At 37.8% G+C, this 22801-nt stretch overlaps 1 protein-coding gene across 1 annotated transcript in view; it reads right to left on the bottom strand.

Annotated features, from left to right (window-relative positions):
* LOC110453079 overlaps positions 1-22801 on the bottom strand; it is a 184925-nt gene that overhangs the window by 112049 nt on the left and 50075 nt on the right. The window contains exons 3-5 of the mRNA XM_021501909.1: positions 18609-18885; positions 18222-18330; positions 16022-16216 (exon numbers count right to left, since the gene is read on the bottom strand). Of these exons, the coding sequence (XP_021357584.1) occupies positions 16022-16216; positions 18222-18330; positions 18609-18885 (581 nt within the window). The remainder of the gene's footprint in view (positions 1-16021; positions 16217-18221; positions 18331-18608; positions 18886-22801) is intronic.

Below are 22801 nucleotides of genomic sequence, written 5' to 3'. Positions count from 1 at the left end.
TTTTGTTGACCTTTGTCCATGGAAGGTCCCTGCAAAATTTCATTGAAATTGGTTCAGGGGTTTTGGAGAAGAAGTCGAAAATGTAAATTGTTTACGGACGCACGACGGACGACGACGGACAAAAGGCGATCGCAATAGGTCACTTGAGACTTTGTCTCAGGTGACCTAAAAAGTCACAGGTGAACAACTACCTAAGATACAAATCATGTGTAGCAAATGAATATAAAATGATAAAATACTGTGGCAGAAGGTAAGTAGCAGAATTGACATAAAGGATAATAGAAAGGGATATACCATAATCTCAATTGTTTTTATGTTGTTGTCCCAGGACTGGGGCCACCAAACCCCTGTGTCAATTCTGGTAGCAATATTATGTTGATCACATCATGGGCAATTGTATATATTTTAATGAGGTGGATATCTCAATCTTTTCAATGTTACGACCCAATAACTGAGTTACAGTGGTGCTAGCAGACTCCCAAACCAATCTTGTAAATATCAGAAAATTGTCTCTTAATGCCTAACACAACACTTGCTAAAATTTTGTCACAAAAATTTCACATGACATCATCTTACATTTCCCTTGCTAACAATCGGTCACAAAAACTTCACATGAAGTCTGTCCCCCTAGCCTACAAACCTGTAACGCATGGTGTACAGTTGATTTGACCTGCTGGACTGTATGTTCCTGCAGCACAGTCAACTATAGAAGTCGGGGTTGAACAACCCTTTCCTACTGGACATTCGGTACAACTTGCTTGGCCAGCAATACTGTAGGAACCTGAAACAAAACAAATTTCATCAGAATTTTGTTTGGTTTATCTTACATATTTTGTTTACATCCAAACTTTCAACGTCTTGTTAACAATGTAAATGTTCCCTAGCCTACCAACCTGTGTCGCAAGTTGAACATGTAATTTGGCCAGCTGGACTATAGGTTCCTGTTCCACAGTCTACGATGTTACTTGGGTCAGAACATTCCTGTCCAGCTGGACACTGTGTACAATTTCCCTGGCCAGCAAGGCTGTAGTACCCTGTAATATTCAATCAATAAAAATTAAAGGATCTTTTTTTTTTCATTTTTTTAGCATTCTTTGCTTATTTCTTATTTTACAACACAGAGTTTTCAACCCCCCCCCTCTTTCTCTTGAAACTTTCTCATCCTTTCTATTCAAAAGGCGTATGGTCAACTGCAGTTTACATGATTATTTATTTAATTTGATTACTTAACATAGAAAGACAATATTTCAATATGCATAATATTTGTTTACTCTTAAAGTATTCATAGATATTGTATTATTCTAAGGATTAATTTTACCAAACAGGATATAGAATTACTGTGAGGCTACCTACCACTGGCACACACGGTACAGCCGGCCTGTCCCTCGCCACTGGAGGTACCCTGTGTACATTGTGTTGGACTGGTTTGTGTTGGATCAGTACAGTCGTATCCCGCTGTACAGCTGGTACAGGACGAGGCTCCAGCAGCACTGTAGGAACCTGTCAATCCAGCCAGATCAGATTACTACTGGGATACAGCTAGATCAGATTACTACTGGGATACAGCTAGATCAGATTACTACTGGGATACAGCTAGATCAGATTACTACTGGGATACAGCTAGATCTGATTACTACTGGGATACAGCTAGATCAGATTACTACGGATACAGCTATCACATTTAGGAAATACACAGGATCTTAGCTTTACTGGGGGCTACTTTTTCAATCAAGACCTAACAGAATATTCTGTAAAGGTTGTTTGAGTTCTTATTTTCGTTATAATGCAGTAACTTTTTTTCCACAAAAAGTACAACTTGCAAAATAAATGGTAAATTAATCCATCTTCACAAAAACATTATGAGTTACAGCCACTCAACCCAAAGTTCAGAACAATAATCCTGTGAAATGGATCATTTTAGAAAACCAACAGAAAATTAGGAAATGGGCATTGAAAGACAAGTAGTATTCATTTGTCTACTTAAATGATATATCTCTTCAATTTATAATCACTGAACCTATTTTCTGTTTCTGTACATTCAATCATACTGTCCCCTAGCACGGCTACAAATGTCACAAAATCTAGACATGTAATCTAACATTTCCCTTGCTAACAATCGGTCACAAAAACTTCACATGAAGTCTGTCCCCTAGCCTACAAACCTGTAACGCATGGTGTACAGTTGATTTGACCTGCTGGACTGTATGTTCCTGCAGCACAGTCAACTATAGAAGTCGGGGTTGAACAACCCTTTCCTACTGGACATTCGGTACAACTTGCTTGGCCAGCAATACTGTAGGCACCTGAAACAAATCAAGTTTCATCAGAATTTTGTTTGGTTTATCTTACATATTTTATTTACATCCAAACTTTCAACGTCTTGTTAACAATGTAAATGTTCCCTAGCCTACCAACCTGTGTCGCAAGTTGAACATGTAATTTGGCCAGCTGGACTATAGGTTCCTGTTCCACAGTCTACGATGTTACTTGGGTCAGAACATTCCTGTCCAGCTGGACACTGTGTACAATTTCACTGGCCAGCAAGGCTGTAGTACCCTGTAATATTCAATCAATAAAAATTAAAGGATCTTTTTTTTTTCATTTTTTTAGCATTCTTTGCTTATTTCTTATTTTACAACATACAGTTTTCAACCCCCCCCCTCTTTCTCTTGAAACTTTCTCATCCTTTCTATTCAAAAGGCGTATGGTCAACTGCAGTTTACATGATTATTTATTTAATTTGATTACTTAACATAGAAAGACAATATTTCAATATGCATAATATTTGTTTACTCTTAAAGTATTCATAGATATTGTATTATTCTAAGGATTAATTTTACCAAACAGGATATAGAATTACTGTGAGGCTACCTACCACTGGCACACACGGTACAGCCGGCCTGTCCCTCGCCACTGGAGGTACCCTGTGTACATTGTGTTGGACTGGTTTGTGTTGGATCAGTACAGTCGTATCCCGCTGTACAGCTGGTACAGGACGAGGCTCCAGCAGCACTGTAGGAACCTGTCAATCCAGCCAGATCAGATTACTACTGGGATACAGCTAGATCAGATTACTACTGGGATACAGCTAGATCAGATTACTACTGGGATACAGCCAGATCAGATTTCTACGGATACAGCTATCACATTTAGGAAATACACAGGATCTTAGCTTTACTGGGGGTAACATTTTCAATCTAGACTTAATAGCCAATTCTGTATTCTGTAAAGGTTATTTGAGCTCCAACTTTTGTGATGTTTCAGTTATATTTATTTCACAAAAAGGGTGTCTTGCAAAATTAATAGTAAACTAGAACACTGACAGGTCAGTAAGGCCCTGTCTTGTGGCAATACATCCCCCATAATCATCAAGAATGACACGTTTAATTCCCACAAACATTGCTTCAAAGTGTCATAATGATATTTCACCAGCAAAAAAAATACTAAATTTTACCTTGACCTTTGACCGAGTGACCTTGACCTTAGGTCAGTTGAGTCTTTGTTAAATTCAGACCAACTTTGCTTCATAAAGTCGTAAAAAAATGTTCATCAGGGAAAAGATACAAAATTTGACTGTGACCTTTGACACAGTGACCTTGACCTTTGGTCAATTGACTACTGGTTTAATTCTGACCAACATTGATTCATAATGCCATGACAAAATGTCCATCAGGGAAAAGATACAAAATTTAACATTCACCTTTGACCCAGTGACCTTGACCTTTGGTCAATTGACTTCTTGTTTAATTCTGAACAACATTGCTTTAAAGTGTCATACCAAAATGTTCACCAGTGAAAAGATACAAAATTTAACCTTGACCTTTGACCCAATGACCTTGACATTTGGTCAGGTTGACACCTTGTTTAATTCTGATCAACTTTGCTTCATCATGTCATAACAAAATGTTCACCAGTGAAAAGATACAAAATTGAACCTTGACCTTTGAATCTAATGATCTTAACCTTTCACCTCAACTTTTAACCTCAATGGTATTTTTGTGAACTGAACATCTTGACCAAGTTTCATGTACATCGGTCAATAAATACCAAAGTTATCAGCCATGAACAAAAATTGTGGATCGACAGACAGACAGACAGACAGACAGACAGACAGACAGACAGACAGACAGACAGAGTGATTACTATAGGGCACCCGTATCTCCGATACGGGGCCCTAATTATTAATGCATCTTTACAATAAGCATGATCAGTTAGGGCCACTAGATAAGAAATTCAGAGATTAGAAATCCTGTGATAAGGAAGCAAATCCATGAAAAAACTAGTACCTTGCAATGAAAGAAAAGTAGTACTCATTGTTCTAAAGCTAACCTAGAATTCTACCTGTATATCTAATGTGCATTGAGTACTATACAAAAAGCAAGCACAGAATCTTTCTGCCATTTATAACCATTAAAACCTATTGTCTGTACATTTAATTTTACTGTTCCCTAGCTCTGCCACAAATGTCACAAAAATTCACATGACATCATCTTACATTTCCCTTGCTAACAATCAGTCACAAAAAATTCAAATGAAGTCTGTCCCCTAGCCTACAAACCTGTAACGCATGGTGTACAGTTAATTTGGCCTGCTGGACTGTATGTTCCTGCAGCACAGTTAACTATAGAAGTCGGGGTTGAACAATCATTCCCTACTGGACATTCGGTACAACTTGCTTGGCCAACAATACTGTAAGAACCTGAAACAAAACAAATTTCATCAGAAGTGTTTTGATTTATCTCTTGTATTTTATTTATATCCAAACATCCAAAGTCTTGTTAACAATGTCAAAGTTCCCTAGCCTACCAACCTGTGTCACAAGTTGAACATGTAATTTGTTTCCTTAACAATGTCAAAGTTCCCTAGCCTACCAACCTGTGTCGCAAGTTGAACATGTAATTTGTTTCCTTAACAATGTAAATGGTCCCTAGCCTACCAACCTGTGTCGCAAGTTGAACATGTAATTTGTTTCCTTAACAATGTCAAAGTCCCCTAGCCTACCAACCTGTGTCACATGTTGAACATGTAATTGGTTTCCTTAACAATGTAAATGTTCCCTAGCCTACCAACCTGTGTCACATGTTGAACATGTAATTTGTTTCCTTAACAATGTAAATGTTTCCTAGCCTACCAACCTGTGTCACAAGTTGAACATGCTATTGGTTTCCTTAACAATGTAAATGTTCCCTAGCTTACCAACCTGTGTCACATGTTGAACATGTTATTTGTTTCCTTAACAATGTAAATGTTCCCCAGCCTACTAACCTGTGTCACAAGTTGAACATGGTATTTGTTTCCTTCACAATGTAAATGTTCCCTAGCCTACTAACCTGTGTCTCAAGTTGAACATGCTATTTGTTTCCTGAACAATGTAAATGTTCCCTAACCTACCAACCTGTCTCATAAGTTGAACATGGTATTTGTTTCCTTAACAATGAAAATGTTCCCTAGCCTACTAACCTGTGTCTCAAGTTGAACATGCTATTTGTTTCCTGAACAATGTAAATGTTCCCTAACCTACCAACCTGTCTCATAAGTTGAACATGGTATTTGTTTCCTTAACAATGTAAATGTTTCCTAGCCTTCCAACCTGTGTCACACGTTGAACATGTAATTTGGCTAGCTGGACTATAGGTTCCTGTTCCACAGTCTACGATGTTACTTGGGTCAGAACATTCCTGTCCAGCTGGACACTGTGTACAATTTCCCTGGCCAGCAAGGCTGTAGTACCCTGTAACATTCAATCAACAAAAGAGGTGTGTTTGGTGGGTTTTTTTATAACATTCTATGCTTATTTCTAAATTTCACCATTCAGTGTTCAACTCCCACCCCCTGCCCATATTAAACCATTTATAACCACTGAAACCTATTTTCTGTGAATTTCATTTAACTGTTCCCTAGCTTGGCTATAAATGTCACAAAAATTTACATGACATCTAACATTTCCCTTGCTAACAACCAGTCACAAAAATTTCAAATGAAGTCTGGTCTCATAGCCTACTAACCTATGACGCATGGTGTACAGTTAATTTGGCCTGCTGGCCTGTATGTTCCTGCAGCACAGTTAACTATAGAAGTCGGGGTTGAACATTCATTCCCTACTGGACATTCGGTACAACTTGCTTGGCCAGCAATACTGTAGGAACCTGAAACAAAACTAATTTCATCAGAATTTTGTTTGGTTTATCTCTTACATTTTATTTACATCCAAACTTTCAAAGATTTGTTAACAATGTCAAAGTTTCCAAGCCTACCAACCTGTCTCATAAGTTGAACATGTAATTTGTTTCCTTAACAAAGTAAATGTTCCCCAGCCTACTAACCTGTGTCACAAGTTGAACATGTTATTTGTTTCCTTAACAATGTAAATGTTCCCCAGCCTACTAACCTGTGTCACAAGTTGAACATGGAATTTGTTTCCTTAACAATGTAAATGTTTCCTAGCCTACTAACCTGTGTCACAAGTTGAACATGCTATTTGGCCAGCTGGACTGTAGGTTCCTTCAGCACAGTTTACAATAGAACTCGGGGTTGAACAATCCTTTCCTACTGGACATTGTGTACAACTTGCTTGGCCAGCAATACTGTAGAAACCTGAAACAAAACAAATCATTATTTTGCTGGTAATCTCTTTCATAGAATGGACAGAGCTTATACAGATCATGTCAAATGGAAGTCATGGCCTTTTCAATGCTTCACCAAAGGCCCTTACTGAAGTTCTCAAAGTGAGCCAAGGTCCATAAACACTAGAAGGGAAGTAATCCTCCTCTCTCCCCCACTTTCTCAAAGATGGGGTATGGGGGTCTATTCTGTGGAAAAAAATGTGTTTGTAGCTGCAAAGAGGTGGCTTCAATTCTGAGAATTACAATCTTTTTCCAAACATGCCCAGACAGAAATGGTGCTGACCCCACATTTTCTTTATATCAATTATCTTGTGACAAGATTAAAAGTAACCTTGGTACAGTATTGTAGCTTTTGAACATATTCTTTCACTCAAGTTCAAGTTTGGGTCCTGGGTAATTTATAAATTAAATCTTCATTTCCCTATTTAGGGAGCTTAGCAGACCAACCTTAAAAGTTAGATCTCGCTACTTTTACATAACTACATCTCATTTCGAAAATCTCACTCGCCCTGTCTCTTCATACGATTGCTACGATAAATTCAATGGGAGTTGCCTCCCCTTTGTACCTTTAAGATGAAAATCAGGTTTGTTTTATGTAAAATTGGGGAAGAAAATCATGACGGAGGATAATCATAACTGTGAAATTATTACTAAATGGCAAAATTCAAGGACTTCTCAAGGCCACAGGCAAGCTAAAGGGTTCAAGACTTGTCAAGGACTTCTCAAGGCCACAGACAAGCTAAAGGTTTCAAGATTTGTCCAGGACTTCTCAAGGCCACAGACAAGCTAAAGGGTTTAAGACTTCAAGGCCACAGACAAGCAAAAGGGTTCAAGACGTCAAGGCCACAGACAAGCTAAAGGGTTCAAGATTTGTCAAGGACTTCTCAACGCCACAGACAAGCTAAAGGGTTTAAGACTTTTTAAGGCCCTGAGTGAAAATCAGGGTTTCTCAAGGCCACACCGTAAACTCAAAACTTTTTCACAGCCATTGTGAACTCTGTGGGATATATTTGGCAGCTGCAAAAGACTCTTTAACAATGTACATGTCTCATAGCCTACAAACCTGTGATGCATGGTGTACAGTTAATTTGGCCTGCTGGACTGTATGTTCCTGCAGCACAGTTAACTATAGAAGTCGGGGTTGAACAATCATTCCCTACTGGACATTCGGTACAACTTGCTTGGCCAGCAATACTGTAGGAACCTGAAACAAAACAAATTTCATCAGAATTTTTTTGGTTTATCACTTTCATTTTATTTATACCCAAACTTCCAAAGTATTGTTGACAATTTCAAAGTTCCCTAGCCTACCAACCTGTGTCACAAGTTGAACATGCTATTTGGCCAGCTGGACTGTAGGTTCCTTCAGCACAGTTAACTATAGAAGTCGGGGTTGAACAATCATTCCCTACTGGACATTGTGTACAACTTGCTTGGCCAACAATACTGTAGTAACCTGAAACAAAACAAATCATCTTAATTTTGCTGGTAATCTCTTTCATAGAATGGACAGAGCTTATACAGATCATGTCAAATGGAAGTCATGGCCTTTTCAATGCTTCTCCAAGGCCCTTACTGAAGTTCTCAAAGTGAGCCAAGGTCCATAAACACTAGAAGGGAAGTAACCCTCCTTTCTTGAACCACTTTCTCAAAGATAGGGTATGGGGGTATATCCTGTGGAAAAAATTGTGTTTGTTGCTGCAAAGAGGTGGCTTCAATTCTGAGAATTACAATCTTTTTCCAAACATGCCCAGACAGAAATGGTGCTGACCCCATATTTTCTTTATATCAATTATCTTGTGACAAGATTAAAAGTAACCTTGGTACAGTATTGTAGCCTTTGACCATATTCTTTCACTCTCAAGTTAAAGTTTTGCTCCTGGGTAATTTATAAATTAAATCTTCATTTCCCTATTCAGGGAGCTTAGCTGACCAACCTTAAAAGTTAGATCTCGCTACTTTTACATAACTACATCTCATTTCGAAAATCTCACTCGCCCTGTCTCTTCATACGATTGCTACGATAAATTCAATGGGAGTTGCCTCCCCTTTGTACCTTTAAGATGAAAATTCGGTTTGTTTTATGTAAAATTGGGGAAGAAAATCATGATGGAAGATAATCATAAATGTGAAATTATTACTAATTGCAAAATTCAAGGACTTCTGTAGGCCACAGACAAGCTAAAGGTTTCAAGATTTGTCAAGGACTTCTCAAGGCCACAGACAAGCTAAAGGGTTTATGACCTGTCAAGGACTTCTCAAGGCCACAGACAAGCTAAAGGGTTTAAGACTTGTCAACGACTTCTCAAGCCCACAGACAAGCTTAGGGGGTCCAAGACTTGTCAACGACTTCTCAAGGCCACAGACAAGCTTACAGGTTTATGACTTGTCAACGACTTCTCAAGGCCACAGACAAGCTTAGGGGGTCCAAGACTTGTCAACGACTTCTCAAGGCCACAGACAAGCTACAGGGTTCAAGATTTGTCAACGACTTCTCAAGCCCACAGACAAGCTAACAGGTTTAAGACTTGTCAAGGACTTCTCAAGGCCACAGACAAGCTAAAGGGTTCAAGTTTTGTAAAGGACTTCTCAAGGCCACAGACAAGCTTACAGGTTTAAGACTTGTCAAGGACTTCTCAAGGCCACAGACAAGCTAAAGGTTTCAAGACTTGTCAAGGACTTCTCAAGGCCACAGACAAGCTAAAAGGTTCAAGACTTGTCAAGGACTTCTCAGGGTTACAAGGGTTTTAAGACTTTTCAAGGCCCTAAGTGAAAATCAGGGTTTTTCAAGGCCACACTGTAAACTCAAAACTTTTTCACGGCCATTGTGAACTCTGTGGGATATAGTCGGCGGCTGCAAAAGACTCTTTAACAATGTACATGTCCCGTAGCCTACTAACCTGTGACGCATGGTGTACAGTTAATTTGGCCTGCTGGACTGTATGTTCCTGCAGCACAGTTAACTATAGAAGTCGGGGTTGAACAATCATTCCCTACTGGACATTCGGTACAACTTGCTTGGCCAACAATACTGTAGGAACCTGAAACAAAACAAATTTCATGAGAATTGTTTGGGGTTGTCTCTTTCTTATCATTTATTCAACAGCATGTAATTTGTCTGGTTAACAATGTCAAAGTTTCCTAGCCTACCAACCTGTGTCACAAGTTGAACATGTAATTTGGCCAGCTGGACTATAGGTTCCTGTTCCACAGTCTACGATGTTACTTGGGTCAGAACATTCCTGTCCAGCAGGACACTGTGTACAATTTCCCTGGCCAGCAAGGCTGTAGTACCCTGTAATATTCAAGCAAAAACAATTATGGGCGGATTGGTCGAGTGGTTAACACTCCATCCTTCCGGCGAGGCCACCAGGGTTTGATCTTCAGAGAAAATATAGGTTGTATATAATGTACATTTTTTAATATGCTTGACCATATGGGAGACGACGAGTCTTTGACTCAATATGTAATCAAGTTTAAATAAAGACTATTATTATTAGTATTAGTATTATTATTATCAAATGCTGTACATATTTAAGCATTGAACTGTTTTTGTATGGTATTTATGATCTATTTGAAGACACAGCTTTGCAAGCAACGTAATACACGCTAATGAATTCGTCATTCAAATAGTTCATAAATACCATACAAAAACAGTTCAATACTTAAATTTACGTTTTCTCTGCCTCTTAGGTTCTTTTTTAGCTTATGATTTATATTCAAAGTTAAAAATGCCCGCCTTATTGACAATCCACACAATTTCATTCAATAGTTTGGACAGCGTATTGTCGCGGGCTGATTGGCAAACACAGTAGTACTTTGAAATTTTAACAAACACTTCAATTTTTTTCCACAATTCAGTATCAAATACAACTGCGTATGATATGTCTATAAGGTGATTTAAGTTTATCAATAGAACTCTTCTGAGCTGAAAGTTAGATTTGAAATTAATTCGATTTTTCCCCGGAACAAATTTTGCGCATGGACAAATACAGTAAACACTGTAAATCCGACCTTGCTCTCAACGAGGGAGTTATTTTTGGAAGTTAATTCGAACTTTTCTCTTTGCTCATTTTGTGAAGAATGTATGGGAACCTGACAACAGCTGGTAGATTCAATAACAGACTCGTTATTTGACATGTCGTCAGAAACTGAGGAACCGTGAATGCGAGACGCGTGAAACTGATAGCGTTTGGAGTGAGTGATCTTGCGACGGAGCACAGGGCAAATGTCTGAAATGTTTATGTGTGCTGTGACTCATATCAGTAGGTCTGTAACATATTTGTCAGTAGGTCTATTAGAATAGGTGTATTTCAGACATTTGTAACGAACCCCTGTTGATCAGTGCAGTGTAACAGACAATATTTCTGATAAATTGCATGAGCATTGAACTTGTTACCATTTCAGGCATTGGTGATTTCAACCGATGTGCATTTTGTACGATATGGCAGACCTTGGTCTTGTTTTTGTTGTAATAAAAGTGTTTTTATTTTATTTTTATGTTACACATAAATTTACAATGACAATGTCAAATCTCACAATGCCCAGCGATATTTCAGCAGCCGTCATCTTTATTTATAATGGATATTGTAGTTCCGGTCAGTGTTGTATTAAAACGCTAAGAATTGTGTTCGTGATGCATGGTAATTAAAGTCCCATCAACGACACAGCTTTCAAAGAGGCTATATAGTGACAATGCCATGCAAATGTAAATATATATTCATAATTTATTTTTCAATTCCATGTTTTTTGTTTCATTTTTATAACATGTTCAATTATTTTTGTTAACTGAAAAGTCTTCTTATCAACAGAGAAAATGTGTAGTCTGATGTATTAAACATTCATCTGTTCTATTCAAAAGATGTATGGTTTAACAGCAGAGACTATGATTATATATTTAATTAGATGACTCACTTTATATACCCAATATTTTTTACATGGATAACATTTGTTATCAAATATGGATTTGCAGATATTGTATTACTATACAGATTTATTGTGTTTTGATGAGGGTTTTAAGTGAAGATATAGAATCACTGTGAGGTTACCTACCACTGGCACATGCGGTACAGCCGGCCTGTCCCCCGCCACTGTAGGTACCCTGTGTACATTGTGTGGGACTAGTTTGTGTTGGATCAGTACAGTCGTATCCCGCTGTACAGCTGGTACAGGACGAGGCTCCAGCAGCACTGTAGGAACCTGTCAATCCAGCCAGATCAGATTACTACTGGGATACAGCTAGATCAGAGTACTACTGGGATACAGCTAGATCAGATTACTACTGGGATACAGCCAGATCAGATTACTACTGGCATACAGCTATCACATTACCCAATATAGATTTAATTATGTGTTATTCTGTATCCTTCTGTACTTATTTTTTATATTTTTTTTGAAATATTGGGTAGACAAGTCCTTCATATATACTTACTTAACCTCCCCATTTTGTCACTCAAATTTCTCATATCCAATACTAGCTGAATTTTATCAATTGTCTTCTGGTTTTTGCTCAGATTAAATTCATTTATCACAGAGAACAGCTTAATCTAGGATTTTTACACTAACATTTTTTTCTGTGAAAAGGAATCATTGCTATCTAACAAGACCAAAAGACTCCTATACTAACAGAAGTCCCAAGAATGGATTTTGTTATACCTTTACCAAAAATCTTTGATATACAATTTATTTATTGTAGATTTAACCCCATAAAGCAGTTAAATATAAACCAAAAGAGACCATTTCTAACCTTACACCAAAGTATGGCACACATCTAGTAAAGAGTTTTTAGAGTAAAGATATTTTTCATAACTGTAAGGTAATGACAGTAGGTTCCCTGTACCGGAGACCACCTCGAATCACGTCTTTGCATATTCCACACCATCATAAAATATTGCACAGGAAGTGGTAAACCTATCTGGATTTACCTGTTTGCTTCAGTTATTTATTGTTGAATATAATACCAAGTTTGAGTCTGAGTCACAAACATGTCAACTCAAAAATGTTTATAACAGCTAAAAAAGCAAAGATATGTTTCAAACCATTGTTTAAGCCAAAGCCTTACAATTGTCAATAGCTTAATTACTGTGATCATCGGAACACTGCCCAGAAAAACTGTAACCAAATACTATGTAATTTGTTTTTTAATTAATTCCAATATACCCCTTTCATTTTCTAAAAAACAAATGCGGTTCAACACTTCCTTATATTATTCAAAGAGTTATTGACTATTGTGATCCAACCAAACAAAAAATATAACGCTCAAAACTTTAACCTAAATCTTCCTGAAATCGAAAATATTTGTCAGTGCAATGCCTAGCTATCCTCCATACAAATGCCTCAACTTCATGAACAATCAACAGCCTCTAAAATGTTGTGATCCAACAATGATTAGGAAATCCAGCTTGAAAACTTACCATTTGGTTCCCTTCAAAGTTTACCCTATATAAAACTGAAACTGTCTAACAGTAATACCAGGTACAAAATGTAGGCTTCACTGTAGCGGTGAAGTGACAGGGAAACTAACTAAGAATAATAACCCTGGAGTGGTAAGCCAGGTGCTGCGGCCAGAGTGACTGTATTAGCCTTATCACCCTACCCCCAAACCCCATTCTTAGAAAATGCTAAAAAAGCATACACGCATTGTGTCATACCATAACTATTTCTTAAATTATATCATTACTCACCTCTATCATTTCAACATGAACATTTTGAATTGTACAGGAAAATTGTGATGAGTATCAAAGAAGTCTGACTCAATATTATCAGTTCTTTGCATATTAAATTTTAATCAAAGTTATTTTGTTTCTTGTTCGAAAACGTGAGGGAAAGGAAAAATTGTGAAGAAAGGTTCGTGTTTCTCTCATGACAGGTCAGTTGTTTCACAATAGGGAATCAAAGGTCAGGGACATTAGGGTTTTGCCAAGGTCATGCCATAAGGGGCAGACAGAACTTTACTGAAATAATTGAAACCATTGGGAATGTTATGTCTAACAGATAGAAATGAACACCATGTTTTTAGAGACATTTTATCTATTACAAAGACTAGTAGCTTGTAACATCACTTACGAAGATTTGTGAACATTTCATGATTTTTCTTACACAGAAACATTTAACTGACCAAATGCATGTTTTTGTTTTGTAATTATTGATGGGTTCTTACTGAAATTTCACAATATCTCATTGTTTAGACAAAGATGCCCTTCTCCCACACTTATGGGTCACAAAAATATTGTGCAACAACTCCTACTCATTAGGGGGCATAAATATGGGAAGCTGTATGACCCTAGCTCTAACACAAAATCAAAACTGTCTGGATGAACGTGTAGACAAGGATAACACTAATATATACATTATTATTATATGTTAAGTATCCCAGATGTTTTTAACCTTCCCACATACTACCAGTATAACATTATAACAATAAGTACCAAACCAACAAGCAGATATCCCCAGTCATAGTGCAAGATACGCTAAATCATGAAGCGTAAAATATAGGTCAAAATCAGCATCTGCAATATGCATTCTGTAGAGCAACCCTAGATAAAAAATTGATGCAAGTATAATCAACATAGCACTTGTAGTAGGCAAGATATAGATGAGAGCAATTCTTCTTAACCAGGGGCATGGATGGAGGCACGCACACACAGACGCACGCACAAACGGCACACGTACGAACGGACCCCATTTCTATATCCCCCGCCAACTCGTTGAGCGGGGGATGATAAACATTTTTAGGCTTAGTTTGGGTCCATAAATAGCCACATTAAGTCAAACAACTATCAATCTCATGATATATGTGGCTAATTCAATTAAAGAAAACTTAAAGGCATAGTTGTGATGTATATAAATCTATATCTTGATTGTAAATGCCAAGGCAAGGTAAAACCTGTGATTTCTTGATTTTGATCATAAGCAATATATATGGTTTTGATACATCACAAAAAGAGATCAAATCAATAACTCTAAAACATATGAAAACTCAGTAAGAACCCATCTTTGTTTTCGACTAATCAGATTGAGCCTGTACCACTTTTGAATACATTTTGTGGCGTTCCATTGTGATGTCAACAGAGGAGGTAAAAGTCATAAAGAAAGTTTAAACAGTTTTGTTATCCTTTTTATACAAAATATTTATGATAGCATAGCAAATATAAATATTTTTTAGCTTGGTAAGTATACAGCTGTGAAACAATTCCACACAGAATTGAAAATATTTTATAATCGTAGCTGAAAGCATGCCTAGCAGTTTATATGGCAATACTGAAAAACAAGCAACATAAGCAAATGTAATTGTTTCTTTAAAGGTTTTTATACAGGTGATACATCGTACGGATGATATAGCAACTACAGCTAGCAAAGAGTATACAAACCATCTACGTAGTCACAGAGTGGACCTCGTACGGATGATATAGCAACCACAGCTAGCAAAGAGTTTACAAACCCTCTACACACTATATAGTCACAGAGTGGACCTCGTACGGATGATATAGCAACCACAGCTAGCAAAGAGGTTACAAACCCTCTACACACTATATAGTCACAGAGTGGACATCGTATCAGATACCATTAAGTCAACAAAATTCCACGCGGCGTGGTCGTGCCGTTGCAATATATGAAATTGTTGAGTTATTGTTTTGTGACAATCAGGCACAAATGGTTCAACAGGAGAATAAACAATTACAGAAACAGAAGCTAGAAAAAGTGGGATTTTCTATTTATTGCAATTTAGAAAAAAATCTCATAACATGATTTAGTAAATATCAAAAAATGGAAAGGCAAGTTAATTTGTGATGATTAGACAGGGAAAATAACATTAGCTAAAACAAACAAATGTGAAATTACCAAACTCCGGTTGTAAAGCAAATAAACCAGAATAATAAAATTAATGGAATAATTAAAGAAACAAAGATTTAGAGTTTTTAAGAATTTTTTTGTTAAGAAATTAGAAGAAAATCTTGGCAAAGATCAGATCATATAGAAAAGAGATTCTCTACAAAGTTTTAAACTTTACCTTGAATTTTACAAGTGAAAAAATTGAAAACAAATGTTCAAACAACAAAAATCACTGAAAAATAGAAAAAGAAAACAGTTAAATTATGCAACACATGAGTTGTATATAAAAACAAGGATCCAGGACTGCTGCTGACGTCTGAAAACTAAGGAAAGCTCAATATTAGTTTACCTTAAGTTTACAATAATAACAATACACATCCTGTAAAAAAAATACTGCAATTACTTAACTAGACTAACCCATTACCAAAGCAATTCCTCAAGACGACAGGCAGTGAAACTCTTACTGAAAACAAAAGTTTGTGAGCCCATTGTGTTGATTGGCAACACAGAGTGTATGGATGATAGAAAGATTGTGATTGGTTGAAAGGATGGTCGTTAGAGGTTACCTGAAGCACATGCAGTACAGCTGATGGAGTTGGCACTTGAATACTGTCCGGCTGGACAATTAGCAGCTACGGTGGTGTCTGAGCACTGTGATCCGGCAGGACAATTGTCACATGCTGTCTGACCACCGGCCGTCTGGTAGGTACCGCTGGGGCAGGTAATGGGTGCAGACAGCTGAGCGGTTGGGCATTTGCTTCCTGTCAAACATGAACAATGTGCCCTAAGTACAACATAGCTAGAGAGTCCCAGTACAATAGTGTTGTAAACACCATTAGTTACAGGTGATCAACGTGTAATGAGCACATGCTTCATACTTACTGGGTGACTTGCAAGTATGTGCAGCTATTTCAACTGGGTGTGAATCAAGAGATGCCCATAAAGTTAAAGTTAGTTTCCAATAAAGGAGCCGACAGAGCTCCTCTACACTGGACTCAAAAATTAATCTATCGTATAATATAAAGTTAAAGTTCATTGTTATGAACATACTTAGTTGTACAGGAGCTTCGTTTCTCCTCTAATACAACAACTGATTCAAAGATTCCAAGGATCAAGTGTGCTTTGAAAGCAAGTTTGGTTGTGATATTTGTAAATGGTTACAAGGCCTGGGTTATGACCCTGGGACTAAGTCTGCAGGGATGGGGCCAGACCCCTGAGTCAATCCTGATAGCAATGCATTCTTCACTTCATGTCCAATAATTTCTTAAAGAGTAGTGATCTCAACTGTAATGATCCAATTGCTAGTCCCAAGGGTGGGGCAGACCCCAGGGCCAATCCTGTTAGCATGCATATTGTTGTCTTTTCATGCCTTGAAATTATGAGCTGTGGATCTCAAATTGTTTCCATGAAATGACCGAGGAACAATGTCACTTAGAGTGTAGCTGAACAATACTGGTAACAAAGCAGGGATGTATTAGTCACTCATGCCCAGCGATCATATATATGATCATAGGGGAACAATTCAACTGATTTATGTAACGACAAGGGACTAAGTCCCTAGGGGCAAGTTACAAAGTATCCAAGTAGCACAGCTGTATTCATCTATAGTGCCTAGCAAACATTGAAGTAAAGATAGAAATCTCAGCCATTTCTAAGGTGTGACACAGAAAATCTCAGCCATTTCTAAGGTGTGACACAGAAAATCTCAGCCATTTCTAAGGTGTGACACAGAAAATCTCAGCCATTTCTAAGGTGTGACACAGAAAATCTCAGCCATTTCTAAGGTGTGACACAGAAAATCTCAGCCATTTCTAAGGTGTGACACAGAAAATCTCAGCCATTTCTAAGGTGTGACACAGAAAATCTCAGCCATTTCTAAGGTGTGACACAGAAAATCTCAGCCATTTCTAAGGTGTGACACAGAAAATCTCAGCCATTTCTAAGGTGTGACACAGAAAATCTCAGCCATTTCTAAGGTGTGACACAGAAAATCTCAGCCATTTCTAAGGTGTGACACAGAAAATCTCAGCCATTTCTAAGGTGTGACACAGAAAATCTCAGCCATTTCTAAGGTGTGACACAGAAAATCTCAGCCATTTCTAAGGTGTGACACAGAAAATCTCAGCCATTTCTAAGGTGTGACACAGAAAATCTCAGCCATTTCTAAGGTGTGACACAGAAAATCTCAGCCATTTCTAAGGTGTGACACAGAAAATCTCAGCCATTTCTAAGGTGTGACACAGGGATCAAGTCCCAGGGGTGTTCAATTATGGAGGCATGGATGTATTTGTCTGTTAATGCCTATTACGTGTGTTAGTGGTTAAGTTATGGGGATACGGACTTGTGATACACCATATATCTGTTGTAAAAGCAATGCTATCTGAACATCTGTTTCATGGTATACTAGCAATATGGAAATGTTGGCATTTTATATATTATATACAAATGTAATCCATATAAATGATATCATAATTGTAATTTGCATTTATTGTTTTAAAATTATTTAAATTTGAATGTTACATCTCATAATTTTGTTAACCTTAATTAATAATTTTGTATGTCAATTTTGTATGTCTACTTCATGTATAGCAAGAAAAATGTTTCTAATTGAAAGGGTTTTAACTGAACATTTTTTTGTACGATTCCTACAGCTCTTCCAAAAAAGAAATTGTCTTCAAACAAAGTATTTCATAGATAAACGCTTCTGCCGGACTTTCAACAGTTATGGAAGTACCAAGGGGAGATAACTATAAAGAGAAGACTTACCTGCAGGACATGTTTGACAGGAGGTATCCGAGGCACTACTGTATTCTCCAGCATTACACACCTGACAAGCTGTCAGTCCTGAGTTCGGCTCTTCACCAGCCGGGCAATCCTGTAACAAACGAGTCCATACCCTACATTAAGATGTTCAATAGTCCATGTACAGTGACAGAGGGTTCTACTGATAAATTTATAAGGATCTTCAGTGAACTGGCCAATATTACAGGGGGATTATTCTTAAGTAAGGTAATTAAGTAAAAAAAATCTGATGAGTAAAAGAAAGACCATTTAGAAAGATACAACAGTTGCTCAGATACAAATGGCTATATGGTCACTTTAATATGTAACCTTTACTTAAGACAAGTGACCTTGCAATTGTGCGACCTTTACCGTGGATGCTGCTGTTGTGGTGGGACATATATGACCAGTAGGGCAGGTTGTACAGGACATGTCCCCATCCAGTGAGAACTCCCCAGCACTACAGGCGGTCCTTGTATTTGGAGAACTGCAGGAGTATCCAGCCGGACATACTGTACAGGAAGTAGATCCGACAGGACTGATGGCATTCGCAGCACATGTCTGACAGTCACCGCTAATGGAGCTTCCTGTCCCACTGTTGAACGTCCCTTCTCCACAAGGCGTCGGCGCAGCAGTACCACCTGTACAGCTGTAAAGACAGACACAGTATATAAGTTACAAGGTCAGAACACAGAACAAATAAAAGTTCCTACATTCCTGGAATCACTACATGTAAATAAAACAAGTGGCCCAGGGGCCCTGTATCGCTCACCTGAATATGTTTAAAATAATTGGTATGAAGTAGGTGCTGCAAGTACATTTGAAATTTCAGAAAGATCCATCCAGTACTTGAAATATAGCGAGAACAAACTTCAAACAGAGCCCCACCCCTATATTAAACCTAGGGGGGTCATACCCACCAATTACACAAAATTGAGCCCCCTTGACCCAAGGATGCTCCAGACTAAATAAGGACAAGAGGCCCATGGGCCTAAACGGTCATCTGTGTCCTACAGTATTTATTTTTGTTGTTGAAATATGTACCAATTTGAGTACAAAATAGTTTAGTATAACGTTAACTTAAGTTTGTCAGGACCATGAGCTGATCATTCATAGACCAAGTTTCAGTTAAATCGGCCTATTAGAACTTGCAGTTTTCAGTTTTGAAATAGTTTTTTTCAAAATGGCGGCCGTGTCGGCCATATCGGATTTCTGATCGACCCGAAAAATAACAACACTTTGTCAGGACCATGAGTCGACCATTCCTACCAGGTTTCAGTTCAATCGTCCCAGCAGAACTTGACTTTCAGTGCGAGATAGTTTTTCAAAATGGCGGCCGTGTCGGGCATATCGGATTTCTGATCAACCCGAAAAATAACAACGCTTTGTCAGGTCCATGAGTCGACCATTCCTGCCTGGTTTCAGTTCAATCGTCCGAGCAGAACTTGACTTTCCGTGTGAAATAGTTTTTCAAAATGGCGGCCGTGTCGGCCATATCTGATTTCTGATCTACCCGAAAAATAACAACTCTTTGTCAGGACCATGAGTCGTCCATTCCTACCAGGTTTCAGTTCAATCGTCCGAGCAGAACTTGACTTTCAGTGTTAAATAGTTTTTCAAAATGGCGGCCGTGTCGGGCATATCGGATTTCTGATCGCCCCGAAAAATAACAACACTTGGTCAAGGAGATGTCAGTAACCTTCCCATGAAATATTAATGAAATCCCTTTGCCAATATTTCAGCTTAAGTTGAAAATGTAAAATGTTAAGGGACGACGGACAACGGACGAAGACAGATAGCAATAGGTCACTTGAGCTAAAGCTCAGGTGACCTAATAAAATCCCATATTCCCGATGGTCGAAGAAGGATTTTAAAGGTTTTACCTCTATTTCTCCTATTGAGCCTTGCCCTTCTGCCCCTTGGGAGACCACACCCACTGCATGCTTATACAAAATTGAGTCCCCTTGGCCCATTGATGCTCCAGCCTAAATTAGGATAAAATCCCTTAATCTCTATGGTAGAAGAAGGATTTTAAAGGTTTTACCTACATTTCCCCTATTGGGTCCCACCTCTCTGCCTCAAGAGGGGTCAGGCACACCGTTTATACAAAAGTGAGTCCCTTTTGCTTAAGAACGCTCCAGAATAAATTAGGATAATATCCCTAATCCCTATGGTAGAAGAAGGATTATAAAGGTTTTACCTATATTTCCCCTATTGGCCCCGCCCCTCAGGTACCAGGGGGGCCACACCCACCGTTAATACAAAATTGGTTCTCCTTTACCAAAGGATGCACCACACCAAATATGGAACAAATCCTTTTATTCCTACAGAAGAAGGATTTTAAAGAATTTGCTATATTTCCCCTATGTGGCCCCGCCCCTCAGCCCCCAAGGGGGCCAGACCCGCGATTTTTACAAAATTGGTTCCCCTTTACCCAAGGATGCTCCACACTAAATATGGACCAAATCCTTTTATTCCTACGGAAGAAGAATGATTTTAAAGAATAATTTGCTATATTTCCCCTATTTGGCACCGCCCCTCAGGCCTCTGGGGAGCCACACCCATGGTTTATACAAAATTGGTTCCCCTTCTCCCAAGGATGCTTCAGACCAAATATGGAACAAATCCTTTCATTCCTACAGAAGAAGAAGGATTTTAAAGAATTTGCTATATTTCCCCTATTGGGCCCTGCCCCTCAGCCCCCAGACCTACCATTTATACAAAATTTGTTCCCCTTCCATCAAGGATGCTTTTGACCAAATTTGGTCAAAATCTGCTCAGTTGTTCATGACTATTAGCGTTTTAAAGGAAAAGTTGACGGACGGACGGACGATGAACGCTGCGGTATGGCATAAGCTCACCATGGTCCTTCGGACCAGGTGAGCTAAAAACAAAATACTTCCTTCTCACCTACTGCAGAAGCAGTCAAAAATTAAGACAATAATTTATTACCTGGGTTAATACTATCCATTTAAGAATGTATTTATTTCATTTCTAGAATGAAAGTATTCTGAGAGATAATTTATGGAAAAATAGCTTTTAAATTATGAGAACCACACTGAAGAATGAAAAAATATATATATATGTCACAAATATGCGGCGAGTAAGTTTGTGCGATCTCATCAGTGTAAGGTACATCATGTTAAGTCCTTACAGGTCAAAATAACAGCAATCTTGATCCACAAGATTTACAAACTACTCCCAAACTTCAAAAGTAAATACAGGAAGGGCGACCAATACACTCTGGTGTCTATCACAATCAGACACAAGTTTTAGGTCTTTTGATTGAAAACCTTCATAAAACCTCACTCCTTTAATCTTTTGCAGAGATTAGCCCTGAACAAGAGCAGACAACTGGGGGCTGTAAATTATTCATAGATATTTATACAAACTGGAGACAATATCCAGTCAGATAAAATCTCAAGGGGAAGGCGATTGTAGGTAGTTTTAATACATGAACATGCATACAAAATAATGTAAAAAATACATCATTCAAAAACCGGGTACTGGGTTAAGACAAAGTGGTAAAATATGTATTTTACCAGAAAGTATTTTTTGTGGTTTTCGTTCATATGCAATCGTCTGAGTTAGGTTTGTCATATGACAATAAAAATGGCCATATGTGATTATCTGACAAAAAAAGAAAGAAAAAAAAGATACATACAAAAAAACATTTCAAATAAAACTGACTAATGCATGATCACTTTGAGAATATAGCAAAGCTCAAGATGCAATATACAACAAAATGTTTTTGTATAGAACATAACAGGTTTATTACCATGTAACTTGGACTGGGTTAAACTACAGATATACTAACTACACTGTATGACAAATGGAACTCAATAATGTATTGATAACCTTAATCACCTTAAAATCCTAAATCTTACATCGAACGACATGATGTCTGTTAATCAGAAGTCAACGCCAAACTTTCTAAAACGACATGAATTTAAAAGGCAACTAATTTGCTACCACAAATATGTAAATAGGGTTCAGGTTCAATGTTAATCTGTACAATGTATCAAATATACTCTAAATCTTAAGACATTACCTAGGTAATAAGATATCTGATATTTACTGTAAGACTTCACATGATTTGACAACAATAATTCTCAGTAATGTACTACCTTCTTCTGAAGTCTCCAATCTAAGAGTATCACACAAATTACAAAATGTCTTAAATGGTAATTTAGACTTCTTTTCTTAAGAAATAACTCCACAGGAACTGCCGATGACTCAATTGAAAGGTAAACAAGAATTAATGACGCAATACGAAGATAAAAAAGAATTGAAAACTTGTTTGAAAGGTATACATCAAGAACTGATGATTCAATTGAAGAACTAAAAACTCTGAAACATCAGTTACTGAGTTAGCTGATTTAACCAGGAGGTAACACATATATTTTCATTTTCTAAAAGTTGAATTTGATAACTGCCATCAAAATTTACAGACATTTGCCGTACAGAAATACCAGTGAGATTCCAATACATGTTTACACAGATCTAACGAAGACATTGTCAATTTTCTATGTCAAATCTCACTTTATTGCCTGTTAAACAAGATT

This window comes from Mizuhopecten yessoensis, unplaced genomic scaffold, assembly GCF_002113885.1.
Source record: "Mizuhopecten yessoensis strain PY_sf001 unplaced genomic scaffold, ASM211388v2 scaffold7087, whole genome shotgun sequence".
Classification (NCBI taxonomy): Eukaryota; Metazoa; Mollusca; class Bivalvia; order Pectinida; family Pectinidae; genus Mizuhopecten; species Mizuhopecten yessoensis.
Note: the sequence above shows the minus strand (reverse complement) of the source record. Positions and strands in the feature narration are given on the sequence as shown.